General features: G+C 56.3%; 1 protein-coding gene across 4 annotated transcripts; it reads left to right on the top strand.

Moving 5' to 3' along the window:
- The first annotated feature begins 1,935 nt into the window (after window positions 1–1,935).
- Window positions 1,936–14,526, top strand: LRRC32 (leucine rich repeat containing 32). 4 transcript variants are annotated; one of them, XM_037840763.1, is made up of 4 exons: window positions 2,097–2,566; window positions 2,652–2,757; window positions 6,590–6,680; window positions 10,520–14,526. In XM_037840763.1, exons 1-4 carry the CDS (start codon window positions 2,560–2,562, stop codon window positions 12,413–12,415), a joined length of 2,100 nt encoding a protein of 699 aa, XP_037696691.1. In that variant the 5' UTR covers window positions 2,097–2,559; the 3' UTR covers window positions 12,416–14,526. The 4 variants fall into 4 exon arrangements, with proteins under 4 accessions (XP_037696693.1, XP_037696691.1, XP_037696694.1 ...); XM_037840765.1 differs by lacking the exons at window positions 2,097–2,566; window positions 2,652–2,757 and adding an exon at window positions 1,936–2,079; XM_037840766.1 differs by lacking the exon at window positions 2,652–2,757.
- The last annotated feature ends 294 nt before the right edge of the window (window positions 14,527–14,820 follow it).

Genomic DNA, 14,820 nt, shown 5'->3' with positions numbered 1-14,820 from the left:
GGCACTGAGTGAGGTGGAACTCCGTGAACGAACTAACCACAACCGCAGCCTTGGAGGGGGTGTGGGAGGTGGGCCATCCATCCCCAGCCCTGCCCTGCCCTGGCCCAAGCTCTGTACCAGAGGTTTCTACTTGGCAGCCGCTCACGGAAGGGTGAGGCGGCACTCAGCTGGCCTGGGCATGGGTGGGGGGCAGGGTGGGAGGTGGCAGGTGAGCTCAAGGAACTGCCTGAATCCGATTCAGTCATGCTCTGCCTGGGCTGTGGGGTTGCTGCAAAGCACTTTCCTGGACATTTGGTCCCTTGGACAGAGACACGGCAAAGGAAGTCTGGCTGGGCTGGGCCAGGTACAAGCAGAGGTATCATCAATGACTACAGTAAAGACGGCGAGAAATTATCTAACCCCTCCTGGGTGCAAGCCCCAGCCTGGGTCCATTGCACTTAGTTCTGACCCCAATCCCAAGAGTACCTACAATTCTCCCTGACTTTACAGAGAGGGAAACTGAGATTCCATTTGACAAGGTGAGGGGAGTTGATGGTGGGTGTTGGGATGGACCAGCTGGAATTCCTAAGAGCGTAGATCTGTGCTGCCAGTGACTGGGAGGGAAGAAGGAAGTTTTGACACCCTTCCCAGGCCCTGCTACTCATCCCCTCATCAGGAGCTCAGGACCCTTCTTGGTGAAGCCTTCCCTGACCTCTTCTGTGGCTAGGTCATGTCCCAGGCCACCGGCTGTCACTGTTTATCCTCTCTGGGCTGTCCCCTCCTGCCCAGGTCAGGCCCCACAATGGACGGGGTGGGAAGAAGGAAAGGCAGCAGCCACCTAGGCTTCAGGGCACCCAACTTCTAAGCCCAGCTCTATCCTGACATGCCACAAGGACTTAGGTGGTCACTCTCATGGCTGTAAAATGGGGCCACTAGGGAAGAAAGACTGTGGAAGGTGAACATTCTGTAATTTGGTAGGGCCAAAGCATTTGGAAGAGGGGGTGGCTTTAGGCAAGATAAGCTTCATCCCCTGATGAAAAAGTTGATAATATCACCATCCCATTTTCACACAGTACTTTAAAAAGAAATAAAAAAAAAAAAGGGCAAGTTGGTGCCTGGGAAAGGACACCCAAACTGTCCTGACTCAGCTTTGTGGACAGATTGGATTCAAATTCCTGCCTCTTACAGGCTGTGTGACTTTAGATAGATATGTCATCTAATCTTTCTTTCCAAGCCTCAGTCTCCTCAGCGATGAATGGGGGCCTTAATAGTCCCAGATGGTTTTTGTTTATACTCACTGCCCACATCTCTAGCCTCAGTTTCTCCGTCTTAAACCGGGAATTTCACGGTACCAAGTCGCAGGGCTATTTAAGGGTCCCGGAGACGGTGGGGTAGGCTAAGTCTGGACACTTCAGCCCAGCCCGGAGAGGGGAAAGGGCTTACCGGCCTCACCAGGGGGGACGGCTGCGGCGCGGGGAAGCCCCTCGGCGGCCGCCCCAGGGCCAGTGAAGGGTCATTTCCTTCCGCGTTCGGCCGCGCTGTCACCTCCCCGGTTCGCGCCCCGCTAAGAGCGGCGGCGCCGGCAGCGGGGAGAGCGGGGCCAGGCCGGATTTCCTCCGCGGACCTGCGGCTCCTACAACCTCCCGCCCCTCCCGACCCCGCGGGGCCGCGAGCTGCACGTGCGGCGGCCCCGGACCGGCCTCCGCGCTCACGGCGCTTCCTTCCCGACCCCTCTCCCTCGGGCCCTCTCATCCCGCCCCCTCCACCCCACGCCCCTTCCCAGCCTGGGCTGGAGCGTAAAGAAGATGCTTCACCCTCCCGCGAGTTCCGGATAACCGAGTCACGCGGGGGCGCGCCGACGGGCGCTAGGACCCCGCGACTTCGCCGGGGGGGGGGCGTGGTGGGGCGGGTCGGCGGGAGAGAGCTTTAAATTGAAGCCTGAGTCGCCCCCTCGCGGGTCCGGCACCCGTGGGGCAGTGGAGCGGCCGTTCCTCCTCGGGCCGGGACCCCAGGGTCTGGCGCGGGGTGGGACCGGGGGGCAGCATTGCGCAAAATGTTCCGGGGCTGCGGGGGAGAGGAGCGGCGGCCGCGCTGAGCCAGGTAGGAGCCGCCCAGCGGGCAAGGCTGGTCTGCCCCCTTGGGGAACAGACGGTCGGTCCCGCGCCCGCCGCAGAGCTAGACTGGGGCCGCCCTGGGAATCATCGGGTCGAGCCCCCACCCCCAAACACTCCCCGCCCGCCGCCGCCCCCCATCTCGCTCTTGGAGCTGGATTGACCCTCTCTCGGGTTTGGAGAGGTCTCCAAGGCTCCATTCTCAGCGGATCATTACAACAGGGGCCAAGAGGCGAGACCCCGCGCGCCCATTTGACAGATGGAAAACTATGGCCCAAAGGCCGGGACTTGCCCAGGAACACACAGCTACTCAAGGCAGATCAGGATTTGAATCCACATCTCCTGCCACCCTCTGACCTGGGCCTGGGCATGGGGCTTACCCTCCATAGCATCATACAGCCTGCCCAGCTCTCTGGGGGGAGGAACGGCCCCCCCACTTCTCCCAGGGCCTCAGAAGCCAGCCTTCTTCATGGGTGGTAAGATGTGAGGGACCCCCACCTCCCACCCCCACCCCAAGCTGCCTGAAATTCCGCCATCACAGCCACATTCCTTTGGGTTAAGGTCTAATTCCCCCGTGGGATGCGCATATCTCCAGAATGGGGCTTGCCCTTAGTGATTCACTGCTCCGTGTGGACGGCCACAGTTCTCCCAGGACCCTGCTCTGCCAGTAAGTCGGATCTGGGCTGAGAGGAGGGAGAGGGAGCGCCCCAGAGCCCGGCACTGTGAGAGTGTCTGCTTGTGTGTGGGTGTGGGTGTGAAGGGGGTCGCTGGCAGGCAGGGGTTAGAGAGGGAGATCTTGGCCTGGTGGAGTGGAAACATTGGCTTCAGAGTCAGACAGACCGGATTCTGATCCTGATTCTGTTACGTACCACCCGTGTGACTTTGGGTAAGTCACCCCTCTGAGCCTCGTTTTTGTTATGGGCAACTAGGGACATCTCTACAGACGGGCAGGCAGCTGGGCACCTGCTGGAGGAAACAGCATTTGGGTCATATAGATCTGGGTTAAATCTCAGCCCTGAAACACTTACGAGTTAGATAACTATGAGGTTAAGTCACTTCCCCTTTTTGAGTCTCAGTTTTCTCATCTGTAAAATGGGAATTAAAGTAACTATCTCATTGGGTTGTTGTAAAATTAAGTGAGACAATGTAACTCGTCCTTCTTTCTTTCCTCTCTCCCTCCTTTCTTTCTTTCTTTCTCTCTTTCTCTGTTTCCTTGCCCAGGCTGCTCAGCCCTGAGGGTCATTGTCCCATCTGGGAAGGACAATAAGGGCATGGTCATAGCCATTCTCTGTCTCATCATCACAACAGTTGGGGGCAGCCAGTGGCGAAGGGGAACCAGGTTGCTTGCTCTACAGATGAGCACACAGAGGTGCTGCGAGGGTGAGCCACTGGCCCCAGGGAGCAGAGCCAGTGAGCTGTGGAGTCAGGAGACCAGCCTAGGTCCTCCCTCTTGAGAGAAAGTGGCCCTTCAGTGCTGCATGCTATGTCTTGGGCATGGCTGAGGGGTGTTCGCAGCTAAGGGGTCCCTTTCTGTTGATGCCAGGGCAGAGTTCCCATTTGCTGCAGGGGCCGTCCCTTCTGGAGGCACAGATGCCCATCTTGGGGGTGGGGGGAGGTTTGGCAGGAAGAGGAGGGAAAATAAGGGCCCCTTTGGGCAGCTTCTGCCTTCAGGCTCCGAACCTAACCCTGGGTCCATCACCTTCCACTCACCACTCAGCCCACTGCAGTCAAAGCTTCTGCCACTCATTCGATAGATCTTTAGTGAGCACCTCTGCAATAGAATTCTTGTGTAATAAGGATAGCTTATCAGATACATACTAGGAAAACACTAAACATGTGACGATCTAGGGAATAGCTTTCCAGGCAGAGGGAACAGCAAGGGCGAAGGCTCTGAAGCTGGAACGAACTTGCTGTGTTTCAGGAACCGTGAGAAGGCTAGACTTTAGTGAGGGAAGGGAAAGGGGGAGATCGAGTCAGACAGCAGATTTTGTAAAGCCTGGGTTTCATTTAAGAGAGCTGGGAAGCTGTTAGAGGTTTTAAGTAGTAGAGATTCATGAGCCGCTGTATGATTTTAAAACTTCACTCTGGCTTCTCTGTAAATACAGATCAGACTGTCACGGGTCCGGGTGGAAGCAGGGGAAGCTGTCTCAGTGGTTGGGGCCCAGGATCATGGTGTTGCCCTAGTGGCAGGGATGGAGGAGGGAGAGAGGCAGATGGGGGTCTGTTTTTCAGGTAGAGCAGAAAGAACTTGCTGATGTGGGGAACAAATGTGACCAGGAGTGAAGGGAGAGTCAAGGAGAACAAGAGCTCTTGCCAGCGTCAACATATCACCAAGACTCCTAATGCCAATTCTCAGTGCCTTCCTCTGCCTGCCTTGTGCTATGGGATGGGTCCCCCTCTGCCCCGGGGATGCTTCCCATAGAAGTGGGGCAAACTATAGACTGCTCTGTGCCTTGTTCCCTGGAAGCTTAGGGGCTGTGGGAGCCTGGGGGAGGGACCGTGCATATGTAGCCCAGACTCGGAGAACCAGGGAAGGCTTCTTGGAAGAAGTACTATCTAAGCCGAGAACCAAAGGTTGAGAAGGTATTCGGCAAGAGAGGAGAGGAAGTGAAGGTTTGGGGCAGTACAAAGGTGTGCAGTAAACTAAAGGAATACAAGGCATCCAGAGCTCAGAGTGGGGGTGGGGTGGGGTGGTGAAAAACGAGAATGGGGAGAGGACAGCTGGCTGGGCAGAGCAAACTCCCTGAGGGCTTTGAAGGCCCCACTGAAGGGCTTGCTTTCAATTCTGAGGCCACTAGCTTTCAAATGAGTTGCGTTGTTCTGCTTTTTAAACAGCAGAACAAAATCTCATGAGAAAGCCCAACCTGTAGTGCAGGTGAGCGTAGAGCAACTGTGGGGGGCAGGGGACCTGTGGCCTTGGGGAGAACCCAGGAGCCAAGGTTTAAGAGACACCACTGTGGCCCTTGGGTGTTCAAGCAAGAAAGGGCCTCGGAGCAGCCATCTTCGTTTAAAATTCATCACCAAGGACACTGGTGGGTTCTAAGTGCTGCTTCTTCTACAGCATCCTTCAGCTTCTTTCAACAAAAAGAGATCTTGCCTGGCTCTGCAGAGTCACAATTTGGAGCTCATTTATTGAGCACCTGCTATGGGAGAACATAAAGTGTAGAGATTAAGGGCACAGACCCAGGAGCTGGACTGCCTGGGCCTGCCACTTGCTAGCAGTGGGACCTGGGGTGTGTTACTTAATTTCTGTGAGCCTCAGTTTCCCTATCTGTAAAATGAGAATGATAACAATGGAACCAAGTTGCTGAGTTATTGTGAGGATTGAATAAGTTAGCATATGTAAAGTGTCGAGAAGAGTGCCTGGTGCATAATAAAAATGCTGTACACTTTTATAGAATATTATCTCATTTGATTCTCAACAAAGCTTGGTGAGTTGGCAATTGATCTCCAAAGAGAAACTGAGCCTCAGAGAGGTAAAGTGACTTGCACAGTGTCACATGGAAGGTTAGTAAAGGAGGCAGAAAGGGCAGTCAGGTGTGAGTGACTCTGAGTCCAGTGCTCTTGGAGGGCTTTATGTGTCCCTCCTTGTTAACACTTTGTATATGGTCACTTCTGTGCATTTCCTTGTTTCCCCAGTTACCAGCACGAGAAAGCAGTCAAGGTGTGTGATGAATGAATGATTGAATGAATGAAGTTGATGGATGTATCTGTGTACCCCCAGTACTTGGCCCAGGTCCTCAGGGTGAGCGAGGGGATGAGTGAGTACCCAGCATTGCTCTGATTCATCCCTGATGAGGGCCTCTGGGGTCCCCCCTGTTATCACCCCTGACTGCCCATAGAGCTAAGGGCTGGCCCGGTAGGCCTGAGCGCCCCCTGAGCTGGCAGCTGCTTCAGTGAAAGTGCAGGGCCTGGCAGCTGGCTGCTGGGGAAGTCCATGACCTGCGGCAGTGCTGGGGGCAGGGCACACCTCCTGCCGGGGCTTCCTGTCAAGGTCCTGGCCTAGCCCTTGAACAATGGCAAGGGCCGAGAATCAGAGAATCAAAAGAAAAGGAGCAAAATAAAAGTCCCCTCGGGGGGAGTGAGGAATTCCGTTTGGGGCCTGAGGAGTTAGAATGGGGGGCCTGCATGTGGTCTGGGTGGAAATGGAGTCAGAGGCTCAGCTCCCCACCTCTGCTCACCCCCAGCCCTGAGCTTGGCCCAGGGCAGCCCCAGGCTCCCTGTAGCCACCAGTTCCAGGCTGTCTTCCACCAGGTGGGGTCTTTGGAAAACCCAAATCTGATCAGGTCACCCACTGCTTAAAACTTTCACTGCCTGGGCTCCTTGGCCTGGGTTCAAGGCCCCTTGTGATTGGCTGCAACCCCATGTCCACCCCAACCCGGTCCACAGAAACCTTTATCCCAGCTGCTTAAAGTGGAGCAGTCTGGGGTTCCTGGAGGGCAGGCACAGTCTGGGTCAGTGGACTTACACTGTTCCCCTTTCCTCCCCACCCTCCGCAGAGCCATGAGCCACCAGATCCTGCCGCTTCTGGCCATGCTGACGCTGGGCCTGGCTACCTCCCAACACCGTGACAAGATGCCCTGTAAGATGGTAAGGAGCCCTGCCCAGGCAGACTAAGGGGACCCCTGCCCTAGGGTGACCTGCCCCAGAATCCTTTGCCCCAGGCTCAGCCCCACAGCAGTTAGAGGAGTCAGAAGAGGAGAGGGAAGGTACCTTGCATTGAATGAGCACCTACTAAAATGTTTAAATACCTTATTTACTCAACAACCCTGCCAGGTAGGTACTGTTATTCCCATTTTACAGAGGAAGAAACTGAGGCTTGGAGAGTTTAGGTGACTTGTCCAGAGTTATTCAGCTAGGAACAGTGGGAATGATATTGAACTCTATTCCCTAAGCTGCCCTTACAGGGTGGTGGGCCCAAGTGAGCAATGCAGATTATCAGCATGGGGGTGGGTTGGGAGGATATGGCGTGGGCCACCTGGGATGGCTCCTCTGTACTGGCTTCCTCTTGGGGAAAATCCCCTTCCCTAACTGGGCTCCCTGACTTGGGCTCACTTGCCACTTCCCTGCTGGAGAGGACTCTCGCTCGTTACCACCCAAGTCAAATACTGCCTCCTCCAGGAAGCCTCTCCTGATCTCTCCCAGGCTGACCTGGTCTGACTGTTCCCCTTCTGGGTTCCTGCAGCCCCCAAGCTTTCCTCCTTCTCAGAACTGAGCATACAAGTACATGATGGTTGGTCCATGTCTGTGTCACCTGGCAGACTGAGAACTTTTCAAGGGCAGGGACCAGGCTTGATTCACTTTTGTTCCTTTTTCCTGCCTCGAGCCAAGGAGACTAGCCTTGAAGTTCCTGTGACCTTTTGGGGATCCACTAGTGAGGATGGGCAATCAGTGAGGTCGAGGCCAGAGCCTGGGCTGAGGAAAAGACAGTCTTACTTGAACCTGTGACTTGAAGCCCATGACACAGGATGGGCAGCTGCTTCAGGAAACCATAAGTGCTGGCAGCCCTTCCCTAGGGTTTGCAATGTCCTGCCATTGCCACTACACTTCTTGCTCCTCAAGGTGTCTCTGAGATCCCCAGAACCCAGATTAATAGGCAGAGAGGGCCGCAGACATCACCAAATGCAACCCCACATTCTACCTTGGGGAACCTGAGGCTCAGAGAGGTGAAGGGTCTTGGTCACCCAGCCAGGCAGGGGGAAGCTGGGTGAGCTTTGGATTCTGGGCAAATGAGAGAATAGGAAAGCACTTTCTGCTCTAGCATGAAAGTTCAACACGTGTGGGAGTTTTGATGATGTCAAAATAGTAAAAGAAATTGCCATTTGCCGAGAGCCTATTAGGTGCCTGCATTGGGCTAAGGGCATTCCTTCATTTTATCCTTCCCAGAACTCCTCTTTTTAGCTGAGGAAAAGATATGACCCACTAGGGTCATACAGGTAGGAAGTAACAGAGGCAGGATTTGAACCCAGCTCTCCTGAGCTCCTCCTGTCCTGCTGGTTCTTCCTACCCTGTTCCCTTCTCTGCACAGATGGCAAGACAGAATTGGGTAACAGTTCCTCTTCCCTCCTAAAGAACAAAGCTGGGCAGAGGCATCCTGGCATCCCAGAGAGAGAGTGTGCCTCTGGCAGGTGGTAGGGGGTGTGTGACTGTGAACTCTGGCCAAGGGCAGGTTCCTCTGAAACTCCTCCTGCTGTGAGTCGGCTTGTGCTGGGGGCTCAGAGCCCAGGGAGGGGTGAGGGCACTGGAAGTGGAGTTCTGAGACTGCCCCGGCCTTCCAGTTCCCAGTACACCCAGCCCCCTATCCTCTGGGCCTCAAAAGCAGGTGTCCTGGCACCTGGGCGGAAAGCAAGTCTTAGGTTCTGAGCTTGGCCAGCCTTGGGTTCTGTCTCAGCAATCAGGGGCCAGTGCCCCAAAGAGCCTTTGAGTATCCAGAGGAGATAGCAGGGTGTGGATTTGCATGTGAGGTAACCTGTGAAGCACAGGCAGTGCCCCCATGCAGAAAATGCTCAGTAAATGGTGGCTGGGGCTATTTTCTGTGGGAAGGAATCACCTGGGTAGCCGAGGGCCCAGTGGTCAAAACTCAGCTTGCACGGATAGGGAGAGGACCATGGGTCAGAGCCCCAGCCTGTCTGACTTGGGACAGCCCACCTCCCGAGGCTCAGTTCCCTTAGGGAATGTGACTGGTAGCTTATGCCTGAGAGGAAATGAGGTAGAGGATCTATGCATCCAGCCCAGAGCCTGACAGGGAGCTGGTGCCACATGATAATGGCTGTCATCGTGTTGGTTTGCTGTTTCTTCTTTGAGTCAGGAGGGTCCAGAGAGCTGAGGGTGGGGATGCAGCAGCTACACCTAGTGGCGCCAGCAAGCAGAGAGGCTGTGGGGGAGGCAGTGGCTAGAAGCCAGACAGGACACACAAGGTCCTGGTTTTCAGGGGTGCCCAACCTGCAGCAGGGGCCTGCCTGGGTCTTGGGAGGCCTCCCTGAAGCTGCCTTTCCTGGAGGTCACCAGGCCAGTTACTGTGCTGCATGGGGGAGAAAGAGTCACACAGATGGCTGAGGGGGGTGGTTCCCTTCCTCACCCCTACTCACCCCGGGGCTCTCGGGAGGAGTTGGATTGCTGGGGCCAGGCAGGGAGCACCGAGGCTGGCTCACTGTGACCTTGGGCAAGTTGCTGCCATCTTTCGGCCTCAGTCTCTCCATCTGGAAATTGGGTGGGCTGGATTCTTTTTGCTCTAATGGTTTGGACTCTACTCCAAAAAAAAATGGATCATCCCTTTTGTCCCCTCTCAGGGAAGAGAGCGATTCAATGCCACAGACCTTTACTAAACTGATGATGTCTGTGACTTTTATTCATTAAAATATTTACAGATCATCTCCTCGGTACCAGATCCAAAACATCCACGTCAATCAAACCAGTCCCTGTTTGCCCTGAGTTCACCATCTAGTCGGGGAGAGGGTCCACAGATAATCACAGTTCAGAGTGGAAAAGCTGTGAGCAAGAAAGCGCAGGGGCTGTGAGAGCCTGGAGGAGGCCTCGACCTGCTTGGCAATCAGGGCAGGCTCCCTGCTGGAGGAGACCCTGGAGCTCAGTATGCAGAGTTCACCGTGCAGATCTCGTGGGGGCTGCGATAACCACCACAGGGAACAGGAAGGAGGAGGCCCGAGGTGGGTGTGGGAGGGCGTGATGGGCACTGGTCAGGTGTGGTCCTGCGTGTGGGGTGAGGTGGGAGATAGGGGACAGGTCAGCAGATCAGCAGGGTCTACAACAGCCTTGAATGCCCTGCTAAGGGTCCTGACTTTGCCCTGAAGAGGTTTAAGCAGAGATGCAACACAGAGCGGAGGTTTTGAGCAATTGCCGTGGCATTTGGTGGGGTATAGGTCAGGAGGGACAGTGGAGACAGAGAGGCCAGGGTCAGGAGTGGGCTTGAGCTGGCTGGCTGCAGTGGTCAGACCCTTTCCTGGGAAAGGCCTGGGTTCCTAGTGACTTGGAAGAGACCTGCATTTTCACTTATAAAGAATTCTGGCCCCAGAAGGTACTTGTGGTAGAGGGACAGGTGGAGCCTTTGGTTATTAAAAGACCTGGGTCCAAATCCCAGTTCTGCTCCTCACCAGCTGGTTGATCTTGGCACTGTCCTTTCTCTCTCTGAGCCCAGACTCTGAAAATAGGGATGGTCACATCTAATGGGCAGGTTATTGTTACGATCCAATGAGACCACGGGCCTGAAAGTTCTAAATAAATTGTAAAGGCTAAGTGGGTGCTAAAGAAGGATGAGTTACTTTCTGGATAAAAAACCAGAGTGGTAATGTGACTTGATGGAGGTCACACAGCAAAATCATTGTCTACTGGGGAGATGTGTTGGGTTTCACCCCCCGCTGCACTTGCTGATGTCAGCTGCATCCTCCCCCCTACACCTCCTCATTCTTTCCCAGGTGGACAAGGAGGTTTTGTGCCAGGGCCTGGGTCTGCTCCAGGTGCCCTCCGTGCTCCCACCGGACATCGAGGCCCTTGACCTGTCTGGAAACCAGCTGCGGAGCATCCTGGCCTCACCCCTGGGCTTCTACACTGCGCTTCACCGCTTGGACCTGAGCAACAACGAGCTCAGCTTCCTCCAGCCGGGTGTCTTCCAGGCCCTGCCCCGCCTGGAGCACCTCAGCCTGGCTCACAACCGCCTGGCAGCGGGCCCAGCACTGAGCACCGGCGGCCTGGTCCCCCTGCCTCACGTGACCTCCCTGGACCTGTCGGGGAACAGCCTGTACAGCGGCCTGGTGGAGCAGCTGCTGGGGGAGGCACCTGCCCTGCGCACGCTCTCCCTGGCGGAGAACAGCCTGACGCGCCTCACCCGCCGTACCTTCCGTGGCATGCCCGCGCTTGAGCGGCTCGACCTCCATAGCAACGTGCTGATGGACATCGAGGAGGGCGCGTTCGAGGCCCTGCCCCGCCTGGTCCACCTCAATCTCTCCAGGAATTCCCTCACCTGCATCTCCGACTTCAGCCTCCAGCAGCTGCGGGTGCTCGATCTGAGCTGCAACAGTATCGAGGCTTTTCAGACAGCCCCAGAACCCCAGGCCACGTACCAGCTCACCTGGCTGGACCTGCGGGAGAACAAACTGCTCCATTTCCCCGACCTGGCTGCCCTGCCGAGGCTCACCTTCCTGAACTTGTCCAACAACCTCATCCGGCTCCCCGCGGGGCCGCCCCAGGGCAGTGAGGGCATCAACACGCCTTCCGAGGGCTGGTCAGCCTTGCCCCTCTCCAACCCCAATGCCAGCACCCACTCCCTCTCCCAGCTCCTGAATCTGGATTTGAGCTACAACGAGATTGAGCTAGTCCCCGAGGGCTTTCTTGAGCACATGACCTCCCTGCGCTTCCTGAACCTCAGTCGAAACTGCTTGCGGAACTTCAAGGCCCGGCATGGGTCCCTGCCCTGCCTGGTGCTCTTAGACTTAAGCCACAATGAGCTGGAGGCACTGGAGCTGGGCGCCAGAGCCCTGGGGGCCCTGCGGACGCTGCTCCTACAGGAAAATGTCCTGCAGGACCTGCCCCCATACACCTTTGCCAGCCTGGCCAGCCTGCAGAGGCTCAACCTGCAGGGAAACCAGGTCAGCCCCTGTGGGGGCCCGGGCGAGCCTGGACCCTCAGGTTGTGTGGCCTTCTCTGGCATCTCCTCCCTCCGTGTCCTGAAACTGGTGGACAATGAAGTGGAGAAGCTCAGGGCAGGTGCCTTTCTCCACACCCCGCTTACCGAGCTGGACCTCTCTGCCAACCCCAGGCTGGATATGGCCACGGGGGCCTTGGCAGGCCTGGAGGCCACCTTGGAGGTCCTGGAGCTGCAGGGCAATGGGCTGACCACCCTGCAGGTGGACCTGCCCTGCTTCAGCTGCCTTAAGCGGCTCAACCTGGCTGAGAACCACCTCAGCCGCCTGCCTGCCTGGACCCAGGCCGTGTCCCTGGAGGTGCTAGACCTGCGCAACAACAGCTTCAGCCTCCTGCCTGGCAGTGCCATGGGCGGCCTGGAGACCAGCCTCCGGCGCCTCTACCTGCAGGGGAACCCACTTAGCTGCTGTGGCAATGGCTGGCTGGCAGCCCAGCTGCACCAGGGCCGTGTGGACGTGGACGCCACCCAGGACCTGATCTGCCGCTTTGGCTCCCAGGAGGAGGTGTCCCTGAGCCACGTGCGGCCTGAGGACTGTGAGAAGGGGGGTCTCAAGAACGTCAACCTCATCATCATCCTCACCTTCGCGCTGGTCTTGGCTGTCCTCCTCACCACGCTGGCCACCTGCTGCTTTGTCCGCCGGCAGAAGTTTAACCAACAGTACAAAGCCTAGAGAAGACGGGGACTGCAGAACGGCCTGGCCGGAGGGCCTTCCAGATCAGTGGGGGCATTGGAGGCACAGAAGAGGGTGGGGACTGATCCAAGGTCACCCAGCAAGCAAGAGGCCAGATCCCTGGTCTCTGAATCTCAGCCCAGGCTTCCTTTCCCTGCATCCTGCTGCATCGGCTAGGTGACCCACTTCCCAGGCTGCAAATGTGGTCCAGCTGTGGAAGCCGGAAGTTGGGCAGTTTGGGGGTGGTAGAGAATAACATTCACCCATCTGATCAACAAGTCTTTGCCAAGCATCTGTTTTATACCAGGCCTTGGGCACTGAGGATATCTCCCAGCCCTCCAGCATCCCCCAGTCTGCTGGGGGAGGTGGCGGTGGAGCCGTTCAGTGACCACACAGTGTGCTCAGAGCTTGAGAGGTGGGAGCCCAGGGCTGTGGGGCCCCCAGGAGAGCAGCAGCTCCAAAGCTCTGCAGCTCTAGCTGGTTCAGCCTGGAGAGCCCTGCCCTGGTTGTGCCAGGGTAAAGAAGGAACAAGACCAAGAGGATTTGTCTGAGATGTTTCCAAGCAGACTGTTTGTCACATCTGAGAATGATTTTCAGCCTCTCTGGAAAATGAAGAGCTTCTGACCAGAAGAGAACTGGAGACACATGTTGGATCCAGTGCCATCTGACGTGCTGTGACAGCCTCAGCAGGGTCTGGTTAAGGGGTTGTCACCCTGGGCTCCAGCTCTGTGCAGGACCATTCTGTTTCCTGCTCTGGATGAGCTCTTTCCCTACCTGGCATTGTTGCACACACAGACCCAAATACTGCCCTACCCCCCACTCCCTGCGCAGGCCCCTTTCTCTGCCCTGGCTCCTCCCTAGCTGGTGTGCCAAGAGTTCAAATCTTAGATATCTGGTTCTGTTTTGCACCAGGCATGGCAGCTGCAGATACAAATCCAAGCCTTCCTTGTGTCTGCTTCTTTAGTCGACCCTCTCAGATTGGTATTATATCCCCATTTTACAAAAAAGGAAACTGAGGCTCCAAAAGTCCCTATCCAGGGTCCCCCAGCTAAGAAATGCCATCACTGAGATTCATGCCCACTACCTTCTGATGCCAGAGCCTGAGCTTTCCCACTGCAGAGCCTGCAGGCTGTCGGGTGGACAGGAAGTGGGCCCACATTGCCGGAACAGGGCCTGGGAGCACGCTGTCCCACTCATACTGTCTGCTCCTCTCTCCCAGGCTGTCAGAGAAGACAGGCTGCCACGGACCTCTCCTCTGCCTTGGTTTCCCTCATTTCCAGGTTCTCCCTTTTCTCCCCTTGCTCTCATGTTCTCTCGTTCTCTCCCTTCATTGATGAAGGCTAGTATTTGAGGCCATTTGAGTCCAGTCTCCCCATTGGGTAGATAGGAAGACTGAGGCTTAGGAAGAGAATGGGAGCTGCACAGCAGGCCATTGGCAGAGCCTGTGGAAAGGGGATTCAGACCTGTTGCAGGTTGGGATTGGGGGTGGGTGGTGGAGCTGACTGGTTTCCTTTTCCTTCAGCTGTTCACAACAAGAGATAATGCCGGCTCCAAATTCTCTCTCTGGTCTTCTTGGTGCAGGGATCTTTCCCCCCCTAGAAAAACGGGTAGACAGACCCACTCAGATAATCCTGTCCCTCATCCTCATGGAATCATGGGCTGTCTGGGGAGAAAGGATGCCCTGGGACCACCCCAAGAACCCCATGTTATTGGCCTTCATCATCTTACCTGGGCTTGGCCCATGGTCTGGCATGTGACAGGGGCTTGGCAACACGAGAAAATGAAAATGCCACTCTCTCTGCCCCATTTTGCAGATGAGAAAACTGAGGTCCAGAGAGGATCAGTGATGACCTGGAGAGTCAACGGCAGAGCCAGGGTGAATGGGGCAGGCAGGTCCACCCGTCCTGGGCAGGGGTTCAGATCACAGGTGCTCACTGCACACCACGCTCTTCCTCAGGCTGGAGGGGGCCGCCAGCTGGGCCCTTCAAGCCTGACCTTTGAAAACACTACAGAGTGCTGCTCTAGCCTCCCGGGAGCCACCAGCCCAGGCCTCGGGACCAAGTCTTTGTATAACCCGCACGAATGTATTAAAAAATAATTCTGGAGAAACAGCATGGCCTGCCAGCCTCCTCCTTGCTGTAGGTGACCAGCATCATTGCATCCACTTGAACCCTGCCCTCCTCTTCTGCCTCCCTTACCGGCTTTAGGTCCTCATGCCGGAATCCAGGGGGAGGCTGAGGCTCGTGTTCATCACCACCCTGCACCTTGGGGTCTTGGCCACCCTCAAGGACCTGCCACACCGCTGTCCCCACAACACCCCATCCCACAACCTTGCCCCCACTCCCAACACCGAGAAAATGGTGGCCTCCGGGAGGAGCGTGTTCACTTCCTTCCTTTGCAGCTAT

The sequence above is a fragment of the Choloepus didactylus genome, chromosome 6 (assembly GCF_015220235.1).
Source record: "Choloepus didactylus isolate mChoDid1 chromosome 6, mChoDid1.pri, whole genome shotgun sequence".
Classification (NCBI taxonomy): Eukaryota; Metazoa; Chordata; class Mammalia; order Pilosa; family Megalonychidae; genus Choloepus; species Choloepus didactylus.
Note: the sequence above shows the minus strand (reverse complement) of the source record. Positions and strands in the feature narration are given on the sequence as shown.

Coding starts and splice junctions, on each gene's coding strand:
- LRRC32 (XM_037840763.1), top strand. Junction 2,758..6,589: donor CCCAGGACCCTGCTCTGCCA/GTAAGTCGGATC, acceptor CACCCTCCGCAG/AGCCATGAGCCACCAGATCC. Junction 6,681..10,519: donor ACAAGATGCCCTGTAAGATG/GTAAGGAGCCCT, acceptor ATTCTTTCCCAG/GTGGACAAGGAGGTTTTGTG.